General features: G+C 47.0%; 1 protein-coding gene across 1 annotated transcript in view; it reads right to left on the reverse strand.

The window, feature by feature from the left end:
* uxs1 (UDP-glucuronate decarboxylase 1) overlaps positions 1 to 26,064 on the reverse strand; it is a 158,111-nt gene extending 132,047 nt beyond the window's left edge. The window contains exon 1 of the mRNA XM_072476675.1: positions 25,937 to 26,064. Coding sequence (XP_072332776.1) covers positions 25,937 to 26,030 — 94 coding nt within the window. The 5' untranslated portion in view covers positions 26,031 to 26,064. The remainder of the gene's footprint in view (positions 1 to 25,936) is intronic.
* Positions 26,065 to 26,415: the final 351 nt, after the last annotated feature.

Genomic DNA, 26,415 nt, shown 5'->3' on the forward strand with positions numbered 1-26,415 from the left:
GATAAAACTTCTCATCGATTAAAGATCCATCCACGGCATGGAACTTCCTTTAATCCCTTATAAAAACAAGCATTGGAAATATTGGGTGCCTGGCTCGGGGGCAGTACTTCCGATCTGGATTCCCATCGCCATTTTTGTAATCAAGAAGAGGCTCCCCATCTTTACGAGAATTCAGGCCAAGTTGCCACCAAATTAAAAGCCTCTAAATATTATAGTGCACCAAATTATATTCAATTTTATTGTCTACCATTGTAACCACTTTGAAATTTGACGGTACATATGCATAGAGTTTCGGATTAGTGTCATTATATTTTTAAGATGTATATTTGTTGTTATTCCATTAAGCTGTGTATGTTAGACTAAGACATACAGCGTGATTTCTGGTGCTGACCTCAGTTCTGCAGCAATCTTAACATGGTAACAATTTGCCGATTGCTGCAAATTTACTGAAGCAAAGTAACTGGATGTATAAATATTAAACATGTCTGTAAAAATATATTTGCAACAAACTCTTAACCAACTTTTCAGTCAATTTGAAGATGCAAGTAACCAAGTTCTTTCATAAAATCACTTCTCAGTCCTGCAATATAACTATCAGTGGATTTGTCCAATTAATTTATATAATGCAAGAACTTTTATTCATTTATTCTTCTCTCCTTTCACTTAGAAGCTACTTTTCCATTCCCTCATTATTATAGTGTTTGCTGAAACTCCAGAGACATTCCCCTTTCTTAACTTTCATAAATGTTATTGTTCGTTGTATTCATTGAGCTGTAAGGAATGAAAATTACTGCCAAAAGCAGCTTGGAAACATTGGTTCAGTACATGGCAGTTGCTGGTTCCAGATTAATAACTTTGAAAATTAAAATGAGTGATTTGCATTCTAAATCTATTGTTTCCCCCAGCGATAACTATGAATGGAAACTGCCTGCCTGGCACCAAGTCATGACAAGAGATAAAATTTCCTTCAACTGAACACTAAGACAACCAAAGTCATTGTCTGAAGGCCCAAATCTTCCTCCCTTGTCACTGTCTGCACCACCTGCAACGTACAGTTGTCTCCTACCTTGAATGCTGTAAAAAATTCCACAGTACTTCACACAAGAGTATTAGCAAACAAAATCCGATACACCACATATGGGTGTGTGGGCGGGGGAGGAAGAGCGAGAGATAGAGATGTGAATTTCAGAGTTTAGGTCCAAGACAACTGAAGGCAAAGCCATTAAGAGTGGCGTAATTAAGGTCTTGGATGTGCAAGGGTCCAGATTTAGAAGAACACATCTGACCTTCAAATTCCAGATGATATTTGTCATGAATTTAGATAGCACTTTTTAAGATGGAAGAATTTCTCAGGGCACTTCACAGAAGTAAAGCCTGACTAGGGCCTCTTCTACACTGTAATATTCTGTGATTTTCTGTGAGAAAGGATGCCAATATAGAGGCGATATTAGGAGAAGTAACTAAATGGAGGATTTTATGGGAAGAGCGGGAGGCAGTGGTTTCAGGATGGAACCGCAGTCCTTATGACCTAAATGAAAGAATATGTAGTGAGCAATGGTAAACGGTACTCAACAGGAACACTGTAGGAACCAAGTTCTCCTCAGTGTTTAAAGGTTAGAACAAAGGAGAGATGAGGCATGCATAGAGGAATTTTGAACTTCAGGCATTGCAAGGCTGTCAGTTAATGGTCGTAATGAAAATACAGGATGATGGTGAACAAGCTTTAAGATGGGTTATCAGCAGTTCAATTCTTGATGAACTGAAGTGTATGGAGGGATATAGGATGGCAGGATGATCAAGGTCGCATTGGAATAGTTGAGTCAAGGCCTGACAAAGGCAGAGGTGAGGGTTTCAGCAGCTCCGAAGGTCTGACATAAAGGTGAATGTGGATGAAAGTACAGAGGAAGAAATAGGCAGTCTTTCTGAAGTAATGGATATGGATTCAGAAGCTAAGCTCGGTGTCAGATAGGATGGCGAGTTTGTAAACAATCAGATCTTCTGGTGGTTGCACATTTGGTGGCTCCCGCTCGGGTCGGACTTTTGGACCTTTCCCCCAATTTTCTACCGGACTTCAATTGTAAAACTGAAGACAGAGGCAATTGTGAACTGAATTCCCACATCGGTGCATGGAGAGAAGGACTAGAAGTGCTCGTAAAGGCAGAAACAGAAAGACAGAGAAGGCTTGGGCTGAAGCTGCAGCAGGAGACAGCATGGCGGAGGACCGGACCTCTGGTTTGTCGACCCAGCGGTCAACGGAGCAGCTGATGCAAGTTATTCAGGAAGGCTTTGCTAAGCATAAACGGGTCTGCTTGGACCAGATAAAAGAGTTGATTGAGCGGCTGGAGCTTAGATTGGACGCCCAAGATCGGGTGATCCAGAAGGTAGAGAAGGCGCTGGCTGAACAGGAGGAACATCAAACTGAGCAGGAGGAACAGTTGGAGGTGGGGATGCTGAGAGACCAGCAGAAGAAGCTCCTGGAGAAGGTGGAAGACCTAGAGAATAGGTCCCGCCGGCAGAACTTGAGAATCGTTGGGCTCCCGGAGGGGTCCGAAGGAGCGGACGCTGGGACATACATCGCAGACATGTTTGAGAAGCTGCTGGCGGATGGGGCATTCTCCCAGCCCTTGGAGGTGGACAGGGCTCAAAGAGCACTCGCAAGGAAGCCGCGACTGGGAGACCCCCCCCCCCGAGGACAATGGTGGTGAGATTCCACAGGAGCGCATTCTACAGTGGGCCAAGCAGACACGGAGCTGTAAGTGGGACAACAGTATCCTGCAGGTCTACCAGGACCTGAGTGTGGAGGTGGTCAGAAGAGCAGGCTTCAACCAGATTAGGTCGATCCTTTTTAAGAAAAAGGTGAAGTTTGGACTGTTGTATCCGGCCCGTCTCTGGGTCACGCACGAGGAACAGCACTTTTATTTCAAGTCACCTGGACATTCGTGAAAAGGAAAGGACTGGTAGTGGCCGGAGAACTTTTGAAATTTGCTGCAACGTTCATGTTTTTTTTGTGCTTTTCTGTTCTTTTAAAAATAGTTTCTCGTTTTGTGGAAGCTTTTTGCATTGATTTGGGACCAGCGGTAGAGCTGAGGGAGTTAAGGTTTTCATTTGCACTGTTGGGAGATGGAGGTATGCTGGATTAGATCTTGCTGTTTTTCTGTCGGGCAATTGTGGGGATTGTTTGATGTTGGAGTATGTTTGTATGAGCGGGGAGGGGGCGGGAGGGAACAATAGGTGGGAGATTATCCGGCACCAGGGATGGGGGCCACCAAGCTAGCTGGGCGGGCCAGCTCACGGAAGCGCAGTGGGGGGTGTGCATATGTTCGGTTTATTAAAGGGGTTGGGCTACAGAGTATTGTTACTGGGGGGGGGGGGGGGGTGGGGAGAGAGAGGGTAAATGTTCTGCTGACGAGGGAGGGACTTGGACAAAGACTAGAAGGGTCGCAATCCTGATCAATAAGCGGGTGGTGTTTGAGGCGGATAGAATAGTCTTGGATGTGGGAGGTCGGTACATTATGGTCAATGGGAAACTGGAGAGGATGCACATGGTATTAATAAATGTGTATGCACCAAATTGGGATGCTGTGGAGTTTATAAAGAGGATGCTGGGGAAGATACCGGACCTGGACTCGCACAGGATGGTCATGGGAGGGGACTTCATCGCAGTTATTGACCCTGGATTGGACCGGTCAAGCTCGAAAACGGACAGGGTGCCAGCAATGTCAAAGGAACTAAAAGGGTTCATGGAGCAGATTGGGGGGGGGGGGGGGGGGGGGGGGGGGGGGGGGCGGGGGGGGGGGGGGGGGGGGAGACGTGGATCCATGGAGATTTGGGCAGCCGAGGGTGAAGGAGTTTGTCTTCTACTCACACGTGCATAAAGTGTACTCCCGGATTGATTTCTTTATTTTGAGCAGGGCCTTATTGGCAGGTGTGGTGGACACGGGGCACTTGGCGATCACAATCTCAGACCACACGCCGCACTGAGTTGACCTGCAGGTTAGTAAAGACAGTAAGCAGTGCCCGCACTGGAGGTTAGATGTGGGACTTTTGGCTGACGAAGGGGTGTGCGAGCGGCTGAGGAAATGTATTCAGAACTATCTGCAGGTCAACGACATGGGAGAAATTTAGCAGCTGGTCAGAGATTCAGCAGGGGTGAATAAGGCGTTTAGGGATTTCTACAGCAGGCTGTATAGGTCGGAACCCCCTACGGGGCAGGAGGGGATGAGCCACTTCTTGGAGGGGCTGAATTTCCCAAAGGGGGACGGGGAGCTGGTCGAAGGGCTGGGGGCCCCGATCGGGTTGGAAGAGATAGTGGAGGGTCTGAAGGTCATGCAGTCGGGTAAAGCCCCAGGGCCGGACGGGGACTCAGTGGAGTTTTATAAAAAGCTCTCTGGGGCCGATGTTGATGAGGATGTTCAATGAGGCAAGGGAAAGAGGGGTGCTGCCCCCGACGATGTCACAGGCCACGATTTCGCTGATTCTGAAGCGGGACAAGAACCCGGAGCTGTGTGGGTCCTACAGGCCGATATCCCTGTTGAACGTGGATGCCAAATTGCTGGCCAAAATTTTGTCCTCCAGGATTGAGCATTGTGTTCCGGACGTTATTGGGGAGGACCAGACGGGGTTTGTTAAGGGTAGGCAGTTGGTGCCAATGTAAGAAGGTTGTTAAATGTGATCATGATGCCCCCGGAAGGTACGGAGGTGGAGGTAGTGACCGCAATGGATGCAGAAAAGGCTATTGATCGGGTAGAATGGGATTATCTGTGGGAGGCACTGGGACGGTTCAGATTTGGGCGGGGCTTTATTGACTGGGTCAGGTTGCTGTTTCAGGCTCCTGTGGCAAGCGTACGGACGAATAGGACAACATCGGTCTTTTTAGACTGCATCGGGGGACGAGACAGGGATGCCCCTTCTCCCCACTGTTGTTTGCGCTAGCTATAGAGCCATTGGCAATTGCTCTGAGAGCCTCAAGGGGCTAGAAGGGGCTGGTCCGGGAGGAGGGTGGGTGGGGGTGGAGCACAGAGTCTCGCTTTATGTAGACGATCTGCTTCTTTATGTATCGGACCCAATCGAGGAGGTGGAAGAAATCATGAGGATTCTAAGGGAATTTGGCCGGTTTTCGGGGTATAAGCTAAATATGGGGTAAAGTGAGATGTTTGCGGTCCAGGCGAGGGGACAGGAGAGGCGATTGGGGCAGCTGCCGTTTAGATTAGTAGGGGGAAGCTTTAGGTACCTAGGCATCCAAGTGGCGCGGGAATGGGACCGGCTGCATAAATTAAATCTGGCCCGACTAGTAGACCAAATGAAGGACGATTTTGGGAGGTGGGACGCGCTTCCGTTGTCACTGGCTGGGAGGGTGCAGACGGTGAAGATGACGGTCCTCCTGAGATTCCTGTTTGTGTTTCAATGTCTCCCCATCTTTATTCCACGGTCCTTTTTTAAACGGGTCAACAAAGTTATCACTGGCTTCGTTTGGGCGGGCAAGACCCCGCGAGTAAAGAAGGTAATGCTTGAGCGGAGTCGTGGAGAGGGCAGGCTGGCGCTGCCAAATTTCAGTAACTATTAGTGGGCGGCGAATATAGCCATGATCAGGAAGTGGGTGGTGGGGGAGGGGTCGGCATGGGAGCGTATGGAGGTGGCTTCATGCAAGGGCACCAGTCTGGGGGCATTGGTAACTGCGCCTCTGCCGTTCCCACCAGCCCTGTGGTGGTGGCGGCCCTGAGAGTCTGGGGGCAATGGAGGAGACATGTGGGAGCAGAGGGAGCAGAGGTCTGGTCCCCAATGTGTAATAATCACCGATTGGCCCTGCGAAGTATGGATGAGGGGTTCCGGATATGGCGGAGAGCAGGGCTTGAGAGAATGGGGGTATATGTTTATACAGGGGAGCTTTCCAAGATTGAGTGCACTGGAGGAGAAGTTTGGGTTGGCGAGGGGAAACAAATTCAGGTATCTGCAGGTGCGGGGCTTCCTACGTAAACAGGTGTCAACCTTCCCGCTCCTACCGCTAAGGGGGATTCAGGACAGGGTAGTTTCCCGAGGTGGGTAGGAGAACAGAGCGTCTCTGACATTTACAAGGAACTTATTTGGTCAGAGAGACGCAGACCGAGGAGCTGAAGTGCAAGTGGGAGGAGGAGCTGGGAGGAGAGACAGAGGATGGTCTAAGGGCGGACGCGTTGAGTAGAGTCAGATTTTGGCAGGGGTTTGCAGATGTCACGTCCACAGTGTTAAAAACAAGGGTGGCACTGAGTCCAGAGATGGCGATTTTAGGGGTGTTGGAAGACCCGGGAATCCAGGAAGAGAAACAGGCAGACGTTCTGGCCTTTGCTTCCCTGGTAGCCCAGAGACAGATACTATTGGCATGAAGGGACTCAAAGCCCCCGAAGTCGGAGTCCTGGCTATCGGACATGGCTCGCTTCCTCTGTTTGGAGAAAATCAAGTTCGTCTTGAGAGGGTCACTGTTAGGGTTTGCACGGAGGTGGCAACCGTTCGTCAACTTCTTCGCGGAAAATTCATCGTCAGCAGGGGGGGGGGGGGGGAGAAGAGTTAGTTTAGCTTAGAGTAGGGGGTTAATAAAGGTGGGACCTGTAAGGGAGGAAGACGGCTTTTGCACTACATTTATAGTTTCATGTACATTGTTTATTTTGTTGCTGTTATAAAACCAAAAGGTACCTCAATAAAATGTTTATTTAAAAAAAAAGTTTGCAAACAATCATATTGAACTGTTAGCACTGCTGCCTCACGTCCCCGGGTCATTATCCATGTGGAGTTTACATATTATCCCCGTGTCGGCTTGGGTCTCACCGCCACATCCCAAAGATGTGCAGGGTAGGTGGATTGGCTAGGCTAAATTGCCCCTTAATTGGAAGAAAATAATTGGGTGCTCTTCAAAAAAAAAAATTCAACCGAAGTCAGTTGTCAGAGAGGGCAATGGAACTGGTGAGAAGGATAGAGTTTATGGTCAGAGTAAAGAAATGAAAATGAAAATCACTTATTGTCACAAGTAGGCTTCAAATGAAGTTTCTGTGAAAAGCCCCTAGTCGCCACATTCCGGCGCATGTCCAGGGAGGCTGGTACGGGAATTGAACCGTGCTGCTGGCCTGCCTTAAAAGCCAGCGATTTAGCCCTGTGCTAAACCAGCCCGGGTCTTCCTAACGTTTAACAGGATGTGTGGAATGACCCCATGTCTTCAGATGTTCCCGCCAAAAGACCATAAGACATAGGAGCAGAATTAGGCCACTCGGCCCATCAAGTCAGCTCCGCCATTCAATCATGGCTGATATTTTTTTATTCCCTATTCTCCTGTCTTCTCCCCATAACCCCTGATCCCCTTATTGATCAAAAACCTATCTATCTCTGTCTTAAAGACACTCAGTGTTTTGGCCTCCACAGCCTTCTGCAGCAAAGAGTTCCACAGATTCACCACCCTCTGGCTGAAGAAATTCCTCCTCATCTCTGTTTTAAAGGATCGTCCCTTTAGTCTGAGATTGTGTCCTCTGCTTCTAGTTTTTCCTACAAGTGGAAACATCCCCTCCACGTCCACTCTATCCAAGCCATGCAGTATCCTGTAAGTCTCAATAAGATCCCTCCTCATCCTTCTAAACTCCTAACGAGTACAGCCCCAGAGTCCTCAACCGTTCCTCATGCGGCAAGCTCTTCATTCCAGGGATCATTCTTGTGAACCTCCTCTGGACGCTTTCCAAGGCCAGCACATCCTTACTTAGATAAGGGGCCCAAAACTGCTCACAATACTCCAAATGGGGTCTGACCAGAGCCTTATCTTGCCTCAGAAGTACATCCCTGGTCTTGTATTCTAGCCCTCTCAACATGAATGCTGACACTGCATTTGCCTTCCTAACTGCCGACTGAACTTGCACGTTAACCTTAAGAGAATCGTGACAAGGACGCGGAAGTCCCTTTGTGCTTCGGATTTCCTAAGCATTTTCCCATTTACAAAATAGTCTATGCCTCCATTGATCCTTCCAAAGTGCATAACCTCACAGTTTTCCACATTGTCTGCCACTTCTTTGCCCACTCTCCTAGCCTGTCCAAGTCCTTCTGCAGCCCACCTGCTTCCTCAATACTACCTACCCCTCTACAGATCTTTATATCATCTGTCAAGTTGGTCCAGAGTATAATGTTCCCCTTGGATCAAAAGGAGGTTATGGGGAGATCTGAGCAGTGTACAAGATTATCGACCTTTTCTAAATCCATCAACGAAAAGATGTTCCCATTAGCAGACGGCACAAAGATTAGGCAGTCTTTGGGCATTGGATACAGGAGAATCTGAGGAAGAACGTTTTGAAGCAACATGTGATACTGACCTGAAACTTGTTGCCAATGAGGGTCGTGCAATCAAAGGAGATCATGATTTCAAAAGGAAATTACATGAGCACATCAAAAAAAACTTAAAAGGCTGCTGGAATAGAACAGTGGGAAGGTGACGGTGGATACTAACTGACATAGATGGGGCAATGACGTCTTTCTGGTCCATAAATAACTCTAATGAAGTACAGAGATGAGATCTCCTCTTCCCTTCCTCTTGAGCACGTGGTTGTAAGCTGCTCAAGCCTGACACCACACCATACTATGTATCTGAGAAACATGATGCTGACTTAAAGGTTGAAGGAATGTAAAATTTGAAAGGTGACAAAGAGTCTTCTTGTATGTAAACAGGCATGAAAAATCTTTCTCCAGGACAAAAGATGAACCATTGAAACAACGTTACACACACATGGTACTGCTTGGCTACATCTATTTCTGCATCGACTGGTCTCAGACAGATAGCCACAATATAACTTCACCATTAATAGCACAAAATTGGCAATTTCATTCAGAGGAAAGGATCGTGACAAGTACAATTTACGCTGGTTTAGATTAAAGCATATTGTTATAAAATGTAAAGCGCATTTATATTGGCTCCGTGCGGTGCTAGGGGATATGCCCTGGAGCTCATGAACCAAACTCCCAGCTATGGACAAATAGCTCCACTGCCTTGTGGATACCTCGGGACAGTTGAAGATTAAAGGAGTAACCCTGACAAAATAAATTTGGAGTGCAGCCCAAAGGCAGGCTGATGTTCGAATAAGTCATCTTTCTGACAACTCTTGTAACCAAGCAGGTTCCAAACATAGTGCTTTGCATTCCTGTGGTCTCAACTGGGGAGGTCCAAAGGGGGACCCTGACTTTTGGGGAGGCCAGGGTCTCCATAGATTTAACCAAGGCTTATACCCTGGATAGAACACTTGTGTTGCTGCAGAGCATTAACACAACTGGGAGGTAGCAGTTCCGAGTCATAAATCCAATTCAATTGGCATGTGTGCCATGGGCTGACTCTGACAGAGGGAGAAACTATCATGCCCCAATGGTCATCCATCATCCCCTCAAGTCTGGCATCCCTGACTAGTAAGAGACTGACCCACCATGATCCATCTGCTTCAATGGGTGTTTGGAGCTTAAAAGCTTCTGCTGAACTATGGCATGGAATTGAAAACACCAGGCAAACAAATGAAACAAAAAAAAATGTCACTCTTAAGATTGGCAAGCTTGAAATGTCTGGACCATGTGCCTGGGACAAGCAGGTGACTTGCAGCTGCTCAATAGTGCACTCAACAGCTGTGATCAACATGGAACTTGATAGGCTGAACATCAATATAGCACCCCTCCAAGAGACCAGGCTCACTGAGTGCAGATCACAAAGTAAAGCATGACACATTTTATCTATCAGGGGAAGAGTTCAGAAGAAACTTGGAAGTTGTCGGCTGCTTTTGATGATAGATCCTCCTACAAATGCTTCAGAATATGCTCTCTCCTTCCACCTCTCTACAAATGCTTCAGAATATGCTCTCTCCTTCCACCTCTGTAAAAATGGTTCAGAACATGCTCTCTCCTTCCACCTCTCTACAAATGCTTCAGAATATACTCTCTCCTTCCACCTCTCTACAAATGGTTCAAAACATGCTCTCTCCTTCCACCTCTCTACAAATGAGTCAGAACATGCTCTCTCCTTCCAACGCTCAAGTTAAACAGGACCAGTTAACCTGATGTGCATTTATTCTCCAGTACAGTGCTCGCTCCTCCACAGTGGCAAAAGACCAGTTCCATGAGCTGCTTGACACTATCAGCAGAATTCACAAGGAAGAGCATCTTTCCCGACTGGGGGATTTCAATGCGGGGTGGTGGTTGGGGGGGGGGAATGGATGCCCTGCCTTGGACATCATGGTGTGGAAAAAGATAAATGAGAATAGACTTAGACTACTTGAACTTTGCTGCTACCATGAGCTTTGTGCAACTAACACCTTCTTTCATAACATGCTGCTTTTGATGATAGATTCCCCCACAAATGGTTCAGAACATACTTCCTCCGTCCACCCTGAATATCAAACTGGACCAGTTTATTCTCCAATAAAGTGCTCCTCCACGGAGTCAAAAGACCAGTTAAATGAGCAGCTTGACATTGATCCCGCCATAAGATCTTAGAGCCATCTAACATCAGGGCATTAGCATCAGCTGATCTGATCATCATTGGAAGTTGCTCAGTGTGATCACCTCGTTCCATGGCAACATGATGGGCAAGGTCAGATATAACAGGGCAACTTCAGAACCATTTTGAGATCCTTAGTGGGGTCAAACGGTTGTGTTCTGACATCAACACTCTTTGGCATATTCCTCACTTTACTACTGACAAATGCATTCAGGTCACCTACAGAATGTGTCGAGATATATACCAGAACTGACGGAAAACTGGCCACCCTTGCTCCCTGAGACAAAGTGCTCAACAGACAGTTGCTCGATGCGGACAATTCTGTACTAACATTCCACATTGAGAAACACTTGCAAATGGACACTCTCACTCACCTGTAGTTTGGTTTGACCATCAGCATCAGTAAGATGAATATCATGAACGAGGATATATTGCCATCTATTAGCATTGACAATGTGACGCTGGAAATTGTTAGTAGCTTCACATATCTCGGCTCCATAATCACCAGCAATCTGCCACTTGGTGCTGAAATCAACATTTGTATCACAAAAGCTGCAGCTGTTATGTCCAAGCTGAGTAAGAGAGTGTGGAACAACATCAACCTGATTGTGAACACCAACCTGCGAGTCTACCAAGTCTCTGCCCACAATACACGCCTCTACAGTGGTGAGACCTAGACAGGGGAAAAGGCTGAACGGCTTTTACATTCACTGTCTCAGATGTATCCTTCACACATCTTTCGGGGCACGATCGCAAACCCATAGGTTCTGGAGTGTGGCTAATTCCATCAGCATACACTCATCAAGAAGCCCATGACATCTATGATGGCTCAGCCACCTTCATCGGATGGGTTAAGACCACATGCCTTCTGAATGGCAAATGGGTCAGAATCTTACACTCCTGTGCATCCTTGCCACAACTGCAAGGACACCCCCAAGTGAGACATGAAGATGGTGGACATTGACACAGACAACTGGGAGAGTCACTGACGATAGTATCCTCTTGAAGCTGACTGTTGGGAAGGATACTGGAAGACATGAGCAGAAGCAAAAAGTTCAATTGGTTGAGAAGAGGACCCAGAGAAAACAGGCCAGCAAATCGTGCACCTTCTCAGCCCACTATGTTCCTCTGCAGCAAATGCCATGTCAGAGTGAGGATCCTGAGCCATAGCAGGTGATTCCAAGTGGACCACGATGGCGCAAACCATTGTCTTACGAGATGGAAGGCTGTCAGAGAAAGTTCTTAAGTGAAAAATATGCTGATGCATAATAGAAGTTATAATGGATTACAGTAATTGACTGCAGTATAGTTATTCCTACTCAAAAATGTTCAGACTTTACAGTGCTGGGACCTTGAGATATGTGTTCATATTCTGACTAACGTTGTTCCACTCTGACTGTCAAGAGATTGACAATTACTCAAAGGAAAATACTTCTCACATTGCAGGAAATATTTTTTAATTCTTCACAAGAACTAAGCTAACATCTCAGAGATGGTTAAATACAGAAATCAGATATCTTGTAGATCTGCCAATGCTGCCTGATTATTGCACCGAATACGACAGCTTATTTCAGCCTTTTGCTTCAGTGCTCACACCCTTTTGATATCTAGCGAGGTCCTTTGACTCAGCTTTCAATTGGTTGTCACAATGCACCTCCATCTGCTCTGGTTTTTACGCCGTACAGCCCTCCAGCCTCCACTTTCTTCTGCCCTCCAGCCTCCACACCGGTCATGGAGGTTCTTAGATGACCTCAAACTGTGTATTTCTCTTAAACACATTCTTCATCTCACGTCTTCGGCATGTCTATTGAAGTTTTTGGAGCTCATTGGCAGTTAGTTGCATTGCTATGGACATGACTGGAGCTCATTGAGCAAATTGGCACTGTGTGTCCAGAATGGTCAACTGTGATCCTGGAAAACCCTGCTGTTGTTTGATATTCTTGAAACAGAACTGCCCCATCCTGTTGACAAAGCATCCTCTGCAATTTAAGTTGTCAGGATGGGTCGCAGTAAGCCAGAATATCTGGTGATGCTCGCATGTCTTTGATCAGATGGCATGTTTGCTCTTAGTGCGCTTTTATTATACAGTCCTGACTATGTGTTACCTTCTCACTGACTTCTACCAGACTCACTCTACTACTCCCATGTGACTCTCTATATCATAATGTGGGTGCTACTGCTTCCCCAGTCCCACATTAACCCTTGCAGCCTTGAACATCCTAATACTATATACAACATCCAAAGTGCATTCTTGGTGGTTTCTTAATTAACAGATTTTTTTTTACAAAAACTTAACAAAACGTATAAGTCTTAACTCATTCCATTTGCATGGGTCCTTTGGGGGGGGGGGGGGGGGGGGGTGTTGTTGTTGTTGGAAAGAGTTCAGGAGGATCGCTATATTTTTTATAAATGAAGAATCAGATAACCGGTAGTGATGATGGGAAATAGTTTGATACATGTAGCCAGAATGGAAAAGTTGATTTTCAGTATCTGAAAATAGGGATTAAGAATTGAGTCTAATGTTACAGGGAGTAGAAGATCGTACACTTGTGCAAGATGATAGGGGTGGGTGGAAATAAGGCACTTGGTGTACAGGTAGATTGCAGACATATTGTACCAATGTAGGTAATCATTCAACTGATTTTGAGACAACTTCACCCCGTCTCCAAATAAGATAAATATAAGAATTAAAATGAAAGTAGGGCAAGTTTTGCTTTTCGTCTTCAGTAATAAAGTGAATTATAAATGCGACAAGCACAGAATGCAACAGAATAATTCACCAATTAGGAATGGACAATAAATGATGGCCATGCCAGTGATGCCCACATTACATCCAAAAACTAAAGACCAGTCAGTGGGTGCTTCCCGAAGGCTTCAGCAGAGGATAATAAAATAATTGAACTGGAAAACAAACTTCATGCATCAGCTATTACATCCTGCTCAAGATGATCCAAAAGCAAAGTTAAATTGTTTACAAAACTATTACACAAGAGACTTAAAAGAGCATGCAAGAATGGTGTTATTTTCAAATAAAAATGTGCTACAATAAACTTTTGGCTATTTGATGAACACTTCTTTCCAAATCTCTCAGCATAACAAACTAGCCAAGAGGTTGAGTAAGCAATTCTCTGCCTATACAAATTGGAGAAAGATGGACACTCAAATTTTACTCTCGTAACAACTGACCTGGAAAAATTCTTAGGTACTAATAGGCAAGGAGAAATTTTCCAGTTTAATTCTGGATAAAATCTAAAACACATCTGGTTAACCAAATGATTGTTTTCTAAATTCAAACATTTTCACACAACACTAATGTCTGAGATAACATTACGTAAAGAGAAAGGGTGTGTGAATCATTATTGTTGGACTTCTTCGTTGGAACACGTTTTGGCAGAACTGCTGCAACTTGTCTTACTGGCGAATAAGCATCAGTATCTCTAGCAGCATCTATTGTGCCAAATGCAGAGAACTGTTGAATTATACATTTTTTTAAATCAAGGACCATTTTTCACTCATTTCCTTAATGTTTATACATGTTCAAAATTGTGTAAAGACAGAAGAATGGGAACTCCAACTGAAGACATCTTCAAAAAGCAATCTCAGATGATGAGGACAAAAGCACAAATCTCATCAAACATGAGACACCACTGCAAACTAAAATACATAAAGTAACATTGGGAGCAAGTTAAATGTTGCACGAACAATGCACCAGCACTCATGTAGCATTTCAGTGCAAACAAAACACCAGGGAGAGTACTAAGTTTATTCCTACAAATCCTCATGGGGAGTTCTCAATCTCAGCTATGATGAGGGTGGAACGGAGAAATATGACTATAAAGCGACTCTTGCAAATGTGACTGATGGTTACAGAAGCACTGACAGGGGCACAAAAGTAGATGCACTATTGGTGGCAATATAGCATGAGCACATTTTGCCGTCAGCTGTGTAGAAATGGTGCTCACTGTCTGTCCATCGCTGACAGCTGCTCACAAATATTTAGCCTGCTTCCCTGAGGCAGCTTGCACTATTTAGAGAGCATGTCCAGTAACAGTCCCTCTCCAGGGGACCTGGTTTTCGAGGCTCTTCAATCAGATTAAAGATTCTCAGAATCTAAAGTAGGAAGTATGCACCAGATTTAAATGTAAAATTGTGTACAGAAAATGAAATAATGATTGAAAAAAAATGAAATATATTTTTCAAAATTTCCAGCACTAAATGAAGGAATCAGATTCAGAGGGTGCTTTTCAGTACGTATGAATGTTCATTCTATTAACATTTAATTTGCTCCTGAATAACCTCAACTTCAGGATTTCCATGTTTAAGTGTGCATGTGCATTCTACTGATGTTGATGTCCTGTTTTCATTCTATAATGGTGAATGCTGATCATTACCATGGCAAATTCCAAATTATGTTTAGCTGCTAGGTCAAAATCTTGGAACTCCCTTCTTAACATTGCTGTGGATATATCAACACAAAGAGTGCAAGAGGAGCCGAGAGTTTAAAAGAGCACGAGAGGAGAAAGGTAAATGAAAATGCCGGTTCAGAAAGTGATGTGGGGGTCATTTGTATTTTGCAAATGTTATGTGTGGGATATATTTAATTATTAAAATGTTAACATTTGAATAAAAAGATATTTTTTTAAAGTACTTGGATCTGTACCTTAAGTGCTGTGATCTACAGGGCTATGGCTGGGTGCAGGGAGAAGGGATTAGAAAGGGCACATTGGTGTCCTTTGGCTGGCATGCACACGATGGGTTGAAAGGCCTCCTTCTGTTCTGTAGCTTGTCTATGGTTCTACAACACTCATGCATTTTAAGAAGGTAAAATCAAAGTAAATGTGGCTAGTTTAGAAAGATGGAGTTGAGGGAGAAGTTCAGCCTTGACTTTATTAAATGTTCCGGAGGAGGTTCAAGAGGGCTTCCAGAGTGCTTCTTTCACAGTTTTTTATGTTAAATAGATTTAGTATGATTTGCTATATTGCGCTACCTCCTCAATGATAGACTTGGCACTGAACAGTATTTCAGCAATAAATTCTAAAAAAATTTAATGTTTCTTCACTTCCATCTCCCTGCTCCTTTTTGGAGCGCCTTGAAAGCAAGGTCTTATCCAAAAGATAGCCATTTCAACAATGCCATACTGCAATGAAATATCTGCACACATAATGTGCTCATGTTCTTCAGTGGGGCATAAAACTAGAGATTTTAGATTCAATATTTGTAACGCCATCAACTTAGCCAAGATGACATTGGGCTGAAACTGAGGAACCACTCTTGGTACTTTGCACATAAGGATTTTCATGGCAATTGTTCAGAAGCACAAATTTCCCCATGGCAATTGCCCTGGGTTGCAACCCATCCGAAAATGCTATTTAAATGGCAAACTTTGGATATCCCGACAGGGTTACAACAATAGTTACTAAGAAAAGGTTTGAAAAATTAAAACCTCTGCTAACATCTGAGTAATGACCCACACAGACCCACTCCCCCCTTAAAGTTCAACTAACTCCTCCACACCGGTATTCCTCCCACTCACAAAGCATCCCCCCTACCACAAGGGGCTCCTAACCCCCCCCCACCCCCCACCCCCACCCACCCACCCCCACAGGCACATCTGACCCCATACATGCTTGAGACTCAACACCCCCCTTCACCGCAACCCCTCCCAAAACTCAACTCCCACCCCCAGACCCGACATCCCAGCTTGACAACTCCCCCGTTTCCACCAACCAAAACCTCTCCCCCAAACCCAATACCTGACCCGACACATCCCCCATGCCCAACCTGACCCCCACCACCTCAACACTTCCTATACCTGACTCAAACTCATCCCCCCGCCGCTACCAAAATCAGACACCCCTGAACCCAATACCTCCAAAGACAGCCGCCCCCCACTCAGCCAGAGTCCCTCCCCACAACAAGCAAGATCAGACATCCCCCCCCCCCCCCGCCCCCCTCGACACTTCCGGGTGCGGCGATGACCAGCTGAGTCGCACGTTTCGGCAGCTCCCGGTGAAACGGACTTTTGGGCTCTTGATAGGAGCCCCAACGGCAATTTTGACGGCTAAAAACACTGTGCGGTAAACCAGAAGGGAATCCCCCCTGGATACGGATGAAAAAAGGAGGAGAAAGTGGCCGGATTGCAGTGGATCCTTTAGAACAGCGGCAAGGAAGGCAAGCAAAAACCAAGATGGCGTCGGAAGGTGGCAGTTTAACATGGGGCCCTGAACAACAAGAGTTCTTGAAATGCTGTGTGGAAGAGCTCAAAAAGGAAATGAAGAAAGAGCTGTTGGCCCCGATACTACAGGCGATCGAAGGGCTAAAGGAGGAACAAAAGACCCAGGAGCGGGAGCTTCGGGTCGTGAAGGCAAAGGCAGCCGAGAATGAGGACGACATACAGGGCCTGGTGGTGAAGACGGAGACGTATGAGGCACATCAGAAACGATGTGTGGAAAGGTTGGAGGCACTGGAGAACAACGCAAGGAGGAACAACCTGAGGATCCTTGGTCTTCCTGAAGGTGCGAAGGGAGCGGACGTCGGGGCATATGTGAGCACGATGCTGCACTCGTTAATGGGAGCGGAGGCCCCGGCTGGTCCGTTGGAGGTGGAGGGAGCATACCGAGTGATGGCGCGAGGACCGAGAGCAGGAGAAATTCCCAGAGCCATAGTGGTGAGATTCCTCCGTTTTAAGGATAGAGAAATGGTCCTTAGATGGGCAAAGAAAACTCGGAGCAGTAAATGGGAGAACGCGGTGATCCGCGTTTATCAAGACTGGAGTGCGGAGGTGGCGAGAAGGAGGGCGAGCTTTAATCGGGCCAAGGCGGTGCTTCATAAAAGATAAAATTTGGAATGCTGCAACCGGCAAGACTGTGGGTCACATATCGAGGGAGGCACCACTACTTTGAGACGGCGGATGAAGCGTGGACTTTTATTGTGGAAGAAAAACTGGAATGAGCGGGTTATTAAAAATAACTTTTGAACAAAGTGGTGGGGCGAATGTGGGGGGCGAAGAGGGGGGTTAAAAAGGGGGGAAAGAGGAGTTTTATGTACTAATCCTGAGATGTGGTAACTTTTCTCTCTTCCACAGGTGGTGATGGGGGGAGGAGGGGAGGTGGAGGAGATGAGGCGTTGGCCATTGGGGGCGGGGCCAAGGGAGAAGCGCGGGCTTGGTTCCCGCGCTATGATAATCATGGCGGGAATAGAGAAGCAGGAAGGAGGGGGCGTCGCACAGTGCGAGCCGAGGTCACGGGGGGAAGCCGAGGTCGGCCAGAGTTTGCTGACTTCTGGGAGCAACATGGGGGGAGTAATTACGCTAGCGGGGGATCTAGCGGGGGGGGGGGGGGGGGGGTGGGAGGGGGGAATTACTGGGCTGCTGCTGCTGGGGAGAGGGGGGAGCTGGTATGGGAGGGGATGGGCGGGGGGGCACCGCCTGGGGTAGATACAGCTGCGTGGGAACCGGGTGAGGAGCTGGAAAAAGGGGATGGCTAATCGACAAGGGGGGGGGGGGGGGCGGGGTAGGAAGCCCCCCAACCCGACTGATCACGTGGAACGTGAGAGGGCTGAACGGGCCGATAAAGAGGGCACGGGTACTCGCACACCTTAAGAAACTTAAGGCAGATGTGGTTATGTTACAGGAAACGCACCTGAAACTGATAGACCAGGTTAGGCTACGCAAAGGATGGGTGGGACAGGTGTTCCATTCGGGGCTAGATGCGAAAAACAGGGGGGTGGCTATATTAGTGGGGAAGCGGGTAATGTTCGAGGCAAAGACTATAGTGGCGGATAACGGGGGCAGATACGTGATGGTGAGTGGCAAACTACAGGGGGAGACGGTGGTTTTGGTAAACGTATATGCCCCGAACTGGGATGATGCCAATTTTATGAGGCGGATGCTAGGACGCATTCCGGACCTAGAGATGGGAAAGCTGATAATGGGGGGAGATTTTAATACGGTGTTGGAACCAGGGCTGGATAGGTCGAAGTCCAGGACTGGAAGGAGGCCGGCAGCAGCCAAGGTACTTAAAGATATTATGGAGCAGATGGGAGGTGTAGACCCGTGGAGATTTAGCAGACCTAGGAGTAAGGAGTTCTCGTTTTTCTCCTATGTCCATAAAGTCTACTCGCGAATAGACTTTTTTGTGCTGGGAAGGGCGTTGATCCCGAAGGTGAGGGGAACGGAGTATACGGCTATAGCCATTTCGGATCACACTCCACACTGGGTAGACTTGGAGATAGGGGAGGAAACAGGAGGGCGCCCACCCTGGAGAATGGACATGGGACTAATGGCAGATGAGGGTGTGTGTCTAAGGGTGAGGGGGTGCATTGAAAAGTACTTGGAACTCAATGATAATGGGGAGGTCCAGGTGGGAGTGGTCTGGGAGGCGTTGAAGGCGGTGGTTAGAGGGGAGCTGATATCAATAAGGGCACATAAAGGGAAGCAGGAGAGTAAGGAACGGAAGCGGTTGCTGCAAGAACTTTTGAGGGTGGACATTCAATATGCGGAAGCACCGGAGGAGGGACTGTCCAGGGAAAGGCAAAGGCTACATGTAGAATTTGACTTGCTGACTACGGGCACTGCAGAGGCACAATGGAGGAAGGCACAGGGTGTACAGTACGAATATGGGGAGAAGGCGAGCAGGTTGCTGGCCCACCAACTGAGGAAAAGGGGAGCAGCGAGGGAAATAGGGGGAGTGAGGGATGAGGAAGGAGAGATGGAGCGGGGAGCGGAGAGAGTGAATGGAGTGTTCAAGACATTTTATAAAAAATTATATGAAGCGCAACCCCCGGATGGGAGGGAGAGAATGATGGGCTTTTTGGATCGGCTGGAATTTCCCAAGGTGAAAGAGCAGGAAAGGGTGGGACTGGGAGCACAGATCGAGGTAGAAGAAGTGGTGAAAGGAATTAGGAGCATGCAGGCGGGAAAGGCCCCGGGACCGGATGGATTCCCAGTCGAATTCTATAGAAAATATGTGGACTTGCTCGCCCCGGTATTGACGAGGACCTTTAATGAGGCAAAGGAAAGGGGACAACTGCCCCCGACTATGTCTGAAGCAACGATATCGCTTCTCTTAAAGAAGGAAAAGGACCCGCTACAATGCGGGTCCTATAGACCTATTTCCCTCCTAAATGTAGATGCCAAGATCCTGGCCAAGGTAATGGCAATGAGAATAGAGGAATGTGTCCCGGGGGTGGTCCACGAGGACCAAACTGGGTTTGTGAAGGGGAGACAGCTGAACACGAATATACGGAGGCTGTTAGGGGTAATGGTGATGGCCCCACCAGAGGGGGAAACGGAGATAGTAGTGGCGATGGATGCCGAGAAAGCATTTGATAGAGTGGAGTGGGATTATTTGTGGGAGGTGTTGAGGAGATTTGGTTTTGGAGAGGGGTATGTTAGATGGGTGCAGCTGTTGTATAGGGCCCCGATGGCGAGCGTGGTCACGAATGGACGGGGATCTGCATATTTTCGGCTCCATAGAGGGACAAGGCAGGGATGCCCTCTGTCCCCATTATTGTTTGCACTGGCGATTGAGCCCCTGGCGATAGCGTTGAGGGGTTCCAAGAAGTGGAGGGGAGTACTTAGAGGAGGAGAAGAACACCGGGTATCTTTGTATGCGGACGATTTGCTACTATACGTGGCAGACCCGGCGGAGGGGATGCCAGAAATAATGCGGATACTTGGGGAGTTTGGGGATTTTTCAGGGTATAAATTGAACATGGGGAAAAGTGAGTTGTTTGTGGTGCATCCAGGGGAGCAGAGTAGAGAAATAGAGGACCTACCGTTGAGGAAGGTAACAAGGGACTTTCGTTACCTGGGGATCCAGAGAGCCAAGAATTGGGGCACATTGCATAGGTTAAATTTAACGCGGTTGGTGGAACAAATGGAGGAGGATTTCAAGAGATGGGATATGGTATCCCTGTCAGTGGCAGGGAGGGTGCAGGCGGTTAAGATGGTGGTCCTCCCGAGATTCCTCTTTGTGTTTCAGTGCCTCCCGGTAGTGATCACGAAGGCTTTTTTTAAAAGGATTGAAAAGAGCATCATGGGTTTTGTGTGGGCCGGGAAGACCCTGAGAGTGAGGAAGGGATTCTTACAGCATAGCTGGGATAGGGGGGGGCTGGCACTACCGAGCCTAAGTGAGTATTATTGGGTCGCTAATATTTCAATGGTGAGTAAGTGGATGGGAGAGGAGGAGGGAGCGGCGTGGAAGAGATTAGAGAGGGCGTCCTGTAGGGGGACTAGCCTACAGGCTATGGTGACAGCCCCTTGCCGTTCTCACCGAGGAACTACACCACAAGCCCGGTGGTGGTGGCTACACTGAAGATTTGGGGACAGTGGAGACGGCATAGGGGAAAGACTGGAGCCTTGGGGGGGTCCCCGATAAGAAACAACCATAGGTTTGCCCCGGGGGGAATGGATGGGGGATATGGAATGTGGCAAAGAGCAGGAATAACGCAACTGAAAGATCTGTTTGTGGATGGGAAGTTCGCGAGTCTGGGAGCGCTGACCGAGAAATATGGGTTGCCCCAAGGAAATGCATTCAGGTATATGCAACTGAGGGCTTTTGCGAGGCAACAGGTGAGGGAATTCCCGCAGCTCCCGACACAAGAGGTGCAGGACAGAGGGATCTCAAAGACATGGGTGGGGGATGGTAAGGTGTCAGATATATATAGGGAAATGAGGGACGAAGGGGAGACTATGGTAGAAGAACTAAAAGGGAAATGGGAAGAAGAGCTGGGGGAGGAGATCGAGGAGGGGCTGTGGGCAGATGCCCTAAGCAGGGTAAACTCGTCGTCCTCGTGTGCCAGGCTAAGCCTGATTCAGTTTAAGGTATTACACAGGGCGCATATGACTGGAGCACGGCTCAGTAAATTTTTTGGGGTGGAGGATAGGTGTGCGAGGTGCTCGAGAAGCCCAGCGAATCATACCCATATGTTTTGGTCATGCCCGGCACTACAGGGGTTTTGGATGGGGGTGACAAAGGTGCTTTCAAAAGTAGTGGGGGTCCGGGTCGAACCAAGCTGGGGGTTGGCTATATTTGGGGTTGCACAAGAGCCGGGAGTGCAGGAGGCGAGAGAGGCCGATGTTTTGGCCTTTGCGTCCCTAGTAGCCCGGCACAGGATATTGTTAATGTGGAAAGAAGCCAAGCCCCCGGGGGTGGAGACCTGGATAAATGACATGGCAGGGTTTATAAAGCTAGAGCGGATTAAGTTCGTTCTAAGGGGGTCGGCTCAAGGGTTCACCAGGCGGTGGCAACCGTTCGTCGAATACCTCGCAGAAAGATAGATGGAATGGAAAAAAGAAGGCAGCAGCAGCAGCAGCCCAGGATCGGGGGGGGGGGGGGGGAGGAACCAGAAGGACTCTCAGGGTTGTTAATATATACTGTATAATATGTATAGGTCATTGCTACAGATAATTATAATTATATATTGGACTGTTAAATTATATTTTTGGAGAGTGTTACTTGTGATAAGGCAGTTGCCAATTAGGGTTAGTTTTCATTTTTGTTATTTATTATTTATTCATTTTTTTTTTGTTTGTTTATAAAATAGGTCATTGTTATTTGTGTTGTTATAATATTGTGTAAAGGATGCACAATGTACTGTGTTGGTTGACCAAAAATTTTCAATAAAATATTTGTAAAAAAAAAAGACATCCCCCCCCTCCCCCCGCCGTCTAACCCCCTCCGATACATGACCCCACTCCTAGGTCCAATCCGCTCTGTTTCCACTGGTGGAGGGTCAGTAACAATAGGACTTTAAAATTTGTTTGTTCACAGGATACGTCACTGGCTGGGCCAGCATTTATTGTTCATCCCTCATTGCCCTTGAGAAGATAATGGTGAGCTTCTTTCTTGAACTGCTTTATTCCATGTTTTTGTAGTAGGAACAACAATGGTGCTGTTGGGGAGGACATTCCAAAATTTTGGCACAGCGACAATGAAATAACAGCGATATGCTTCCAAGTCTAGATGTTGTGTGGCTTCGAGGGGAAGTTGCAGGTAGTGGGGTTCCTTTTATCTGCAGCCCTTGTCCTTTTGGGTGGTAGAGACCATGAGTTTGGAAGGTGCTTCGAAGGAGCTTTGGTGAGTACCTGGATTGCATCTTGTAGATGTTACACACTGATGCTACTATGCACCAGTGGAAGAAGGAGTGAATATTTAAGGTGGTGGAAGGGATGCCAATCAAGTGGGACTGCTTTGTTCTAGATGGTATCAAGCTTCTTGAGTGCTGTTAGAGATACACTCACCCAGGCAAGCAGGAAGGATTCAATCACACTCCCAATTTGTGCCTTGTATGAGGAGTCAAGGGGTGAGTTACTCTCCACAGAATTCCCAGCCCCTGATGTGCTCTTGTAGCCACAGTGGTGGCTGCAATGACGAGTTCAGCTCAGTTTCTGGTCAAAGGTAACCCCAGAATGTTGATAGTTGGGGATTCAGCAATAGTAGCGCCATTGAATATCATGGGAAACAGTTAGGTTCTCTCTTACTGGAAATAGTCATTACCTGGGACATATGTGACTTGCTATTTATCAATCCAAGTCTTAATGTTATCCAGGTCTTGCTGAATATGGCACAAATTGCAGCACGGTAGCATTGTGGATAGCACAATTGCTTCACAGCTCCAGGGTCCCAGTTTCGATTCCGGCTTGGGTCACTGTCTGTGCGGAGTCTGCACATCCTCCCCGTGTGCGCGTGGGTTTCCTCCGGGTGCTCCGGTTTCCTCCCACAGTCCAAAGATGTGCAGGTTAGGTGGATTGGCCATGATAAATTGCCCTTAGTGTCCAATATTGCCCTTAATGTTGGGTGGGGTTATGGGGATGGGGTGGAGGTGTTGACATTGGGTGGGGTGCTCTTTCCAAGGGCCGGTGCAGACTCGATGGGCCGAATGGCCTCCTTCTGCACTGTAAATTCTATGTTAAAAAAATTGGTTCAATAGGAGTCAGAATTGCTGAACATTGTGTCCACCATCCGCAAATATCCCCTTATGGTGGACGGAAGGTTATTGGTGAAGCAGCTGAACATGGTTGGGCCCAGTACACCACCCTGAGGAACTCCTGCAGTGATGCCCTAGGACAACAATAACCATCTTCCTTTATCCCCGCCCCACCTTCATAAAGCTCCTGAATATATTTCTGAACTACATCATTAGCTTTTAAGAATCTTTACAAAATATCAATAACCATTTGAATAATTTAAGCAACTTATTTAAAAATTCTCATCCTGGTTTTCATATTCCTCCATGGCTTTGAACCTTCCTATCTCTCATATCATTCAACCCCACCTCTGAGATATTTGCACTCCTCTAATTCTGGCCTCTTGGTACATTCCCATTTATAATCACTTCACCACTGGTGACTGTGCTTTCAATTGCCTTTGGCCCCAAGCTCTGGAATTCCCTCCTGAAGCCACTTCACTTCTCTTTCCTCCTTAAAGACATTTTTTAAAACCTATCTCTTTGACCAAGCTTTTGGCAAAAGATTCTATATAGCTATATGTTGGCTGTGTGGACTCTGAAAGGGAATGGTAACTATAACATTTCGATGGGTTTAGTATTCCTTTAGCAACAAAAGTAAGAGTTTATTGCATTGAAAGAAAAAGAAAACTTGAGAAGCTTTTTGCAGCGTACTGCTTTGAATCTATAAATACGTCTCGCATCAAACACGTCAACTCCATATTTCTAGACTGCCTTGATCCACTGCAATTCGCATATCGCCACAACCAGCCCACAGCAGATGCTATCTCCTTGGTCCTACACCCATCTCTGGAGCATCTGGACAACAAGGGCTGCCATATCAGACTCCTATTCATTAATTACAGCTCTGCCTTCAACACCATAATCCCAGCCAAGCTCATATTCAAACTTCAACACCTAGGATTTGGCTCCTCCCTCTGCAACTGGATCATTGACTTCCTGACCCATAGACCACAATCAGTAAGGATAAACAATGACATCTCCTCCACGATAGTCCTCAATACGGGGCCCCGCAAGGCTGCGTACTTAGCAGCCTACTATCTTCCCTATACACACACGACTGTGCGGCAAAATTCTGCTCCAACTCATCTGCAAGTTTGCTGATGACACAACTGTAGTGGGTCGGATCTCAAACAACTATGAGTCACAGTACAGGAGGGAGATACAGAACCTAGTGGCATGGTGCAACGCCAATAATCTCTCCCTCAATGTCAGCAAAACTATGGAGCTGGTCATTGACCAGGAAGGGGCTGGTTTAGCACAGGGCTAAAATCGCTGGCTTTGAAAGCAGACCAAGGCAGGCCAGCAGCACGGTTCAATTCCCATACCAGCCTCCCCGAACAGGCGCCGGAATGTGGCGACTGGGGGGGGTTTCACAATAACTTCATTTGAAGCCTACTTGTGACAATAAGCGATTTTCATTTCAAGTGTCGTACACACCCTGTCTGCTTCAATGGTGCAGAGATGGAGATGGTTGACAGCTTCAAATTCCTAGGTGTACATATCACCAACAATCTGTCCTGGTCCACCCACAATACGACCAAGAAAGCACAACAGCGCCTATACTTCCTCAGGAAACTAAGGAATTTCGACATGTCCCATTGACTCTTTTACAGATGCACCAAAGAGAGCATCCTATCTGCCTGCATCACAGCTTGATATGGCACCTGCTCAGCCTAAGACCACAAGAAACTACAGAGAGTCATGAATACAGCCCAGTCCACCACACAAACCGCCTCCCATCCATTGACTCTGTCTACACCTCTCACTACCTTGGGAAAGCAGGCAGCATAATCAAAGACCCCTCCCACCCAGGTTATTCTCTCTTCTATCGGGCAGAAGATTTAGAAGTCTGAGAACACACACTAACAGATTCAAAAACAGCTTGTTCCCCATTATTACCAGGGTCCTGAATGGCCCTCTTATGGACTGAACTGATCACCCGGGCATTGTCTCTACTTTTATAGCATTTACCCAATGTCTATATCTATGTATTTAATTATACATGTATTTATCGTACATCCCATGTTTTTCTTGTATGGAACGATCTGCCTGGACTGTCCACTGAACAATACTTTTCATTGTATCTCAGTACGTGACAATAAATCTAAAAACTCTACCCAAACATACACATAGAAAATTTGAACCAGCAACATACCCTTAACAGTGGAAAAGGTGGCCAGAATTAATAATGCTATTTAAAGTACCCTCCCTACAACTCAGTACCTTCTACCCTGCAAACCCCTGCCCTCGACCCTGTGCCCAGCAAACCACTTTCCCTATTTAGACGCCGATCCGTTTCTCTACCCATTGCCATCTATTCCTTCCCATATTCCCCAACTCCTCTGCCTACTACCCCGCTACCTTCCAGCCCCTCCCCCTCTGCCATCCTTTGGGAACCAGACCTTGCTTTCCTCTCGCACTCAAAAAATGCGACTGAGTGGCAAGAAGGTGAGCGGACTTTATTCTACAGGCGGATCTCGTACTCACAGGCTACGTATGCAAGCAGTGCAAGTGCGATCAAGAGCTTTATCATCCTCCGATTGATACCACTAAACAGAGCCGTCAGGCGCTTCTTTACCATCCTCCGCTGCCCCAACCGCCTTGTTTACAGGTTGGCTCACTGCGCATGTGCGGCCAGCCTCTGGCATTGTGGGATAGCATTGGTCCTCCCAGCAGAGAGCTGATTATGATGTTTGATCTCGATGAAGAGGGAACATGGCAAAATTACAAGAAGACGCGTGAAGGATGTTGCTTTTCTTTTCCATTATCGTAATTGTATTTCAATCACAACACATTGTGATACAATTATTCAGTATCATGCTGTGCATAGCAGCATTGTACGGCCTTTCCAAATCAGCTATTACTGTCCTTAGGGATACTTCAACTAAAACATGCATCCCTTTTCGACAGGCATTTATTTATCCAGTCCGTTTTTTAACCAATAGTATTTTATTCCATCATTTCCG

The sequence above is a fragment of the Scyliorhinus torazame genome, chromosome 15 (genome assembly GCF_047496885.1).
Source record: "Scyliorhinus torazame isolate Kashiwa2021f chromosome 15, sScyTor2.1, whole genome shotgun sequence".
Classification (NCBI taxonomy): domain Eukaryota; kingdom Metazoa; phylum Chordata; class Chondrichthyes; order Carcharhiniformes; family Scyliorhinidae; genus Scyliorhinus; species Scyliorhinus torazame.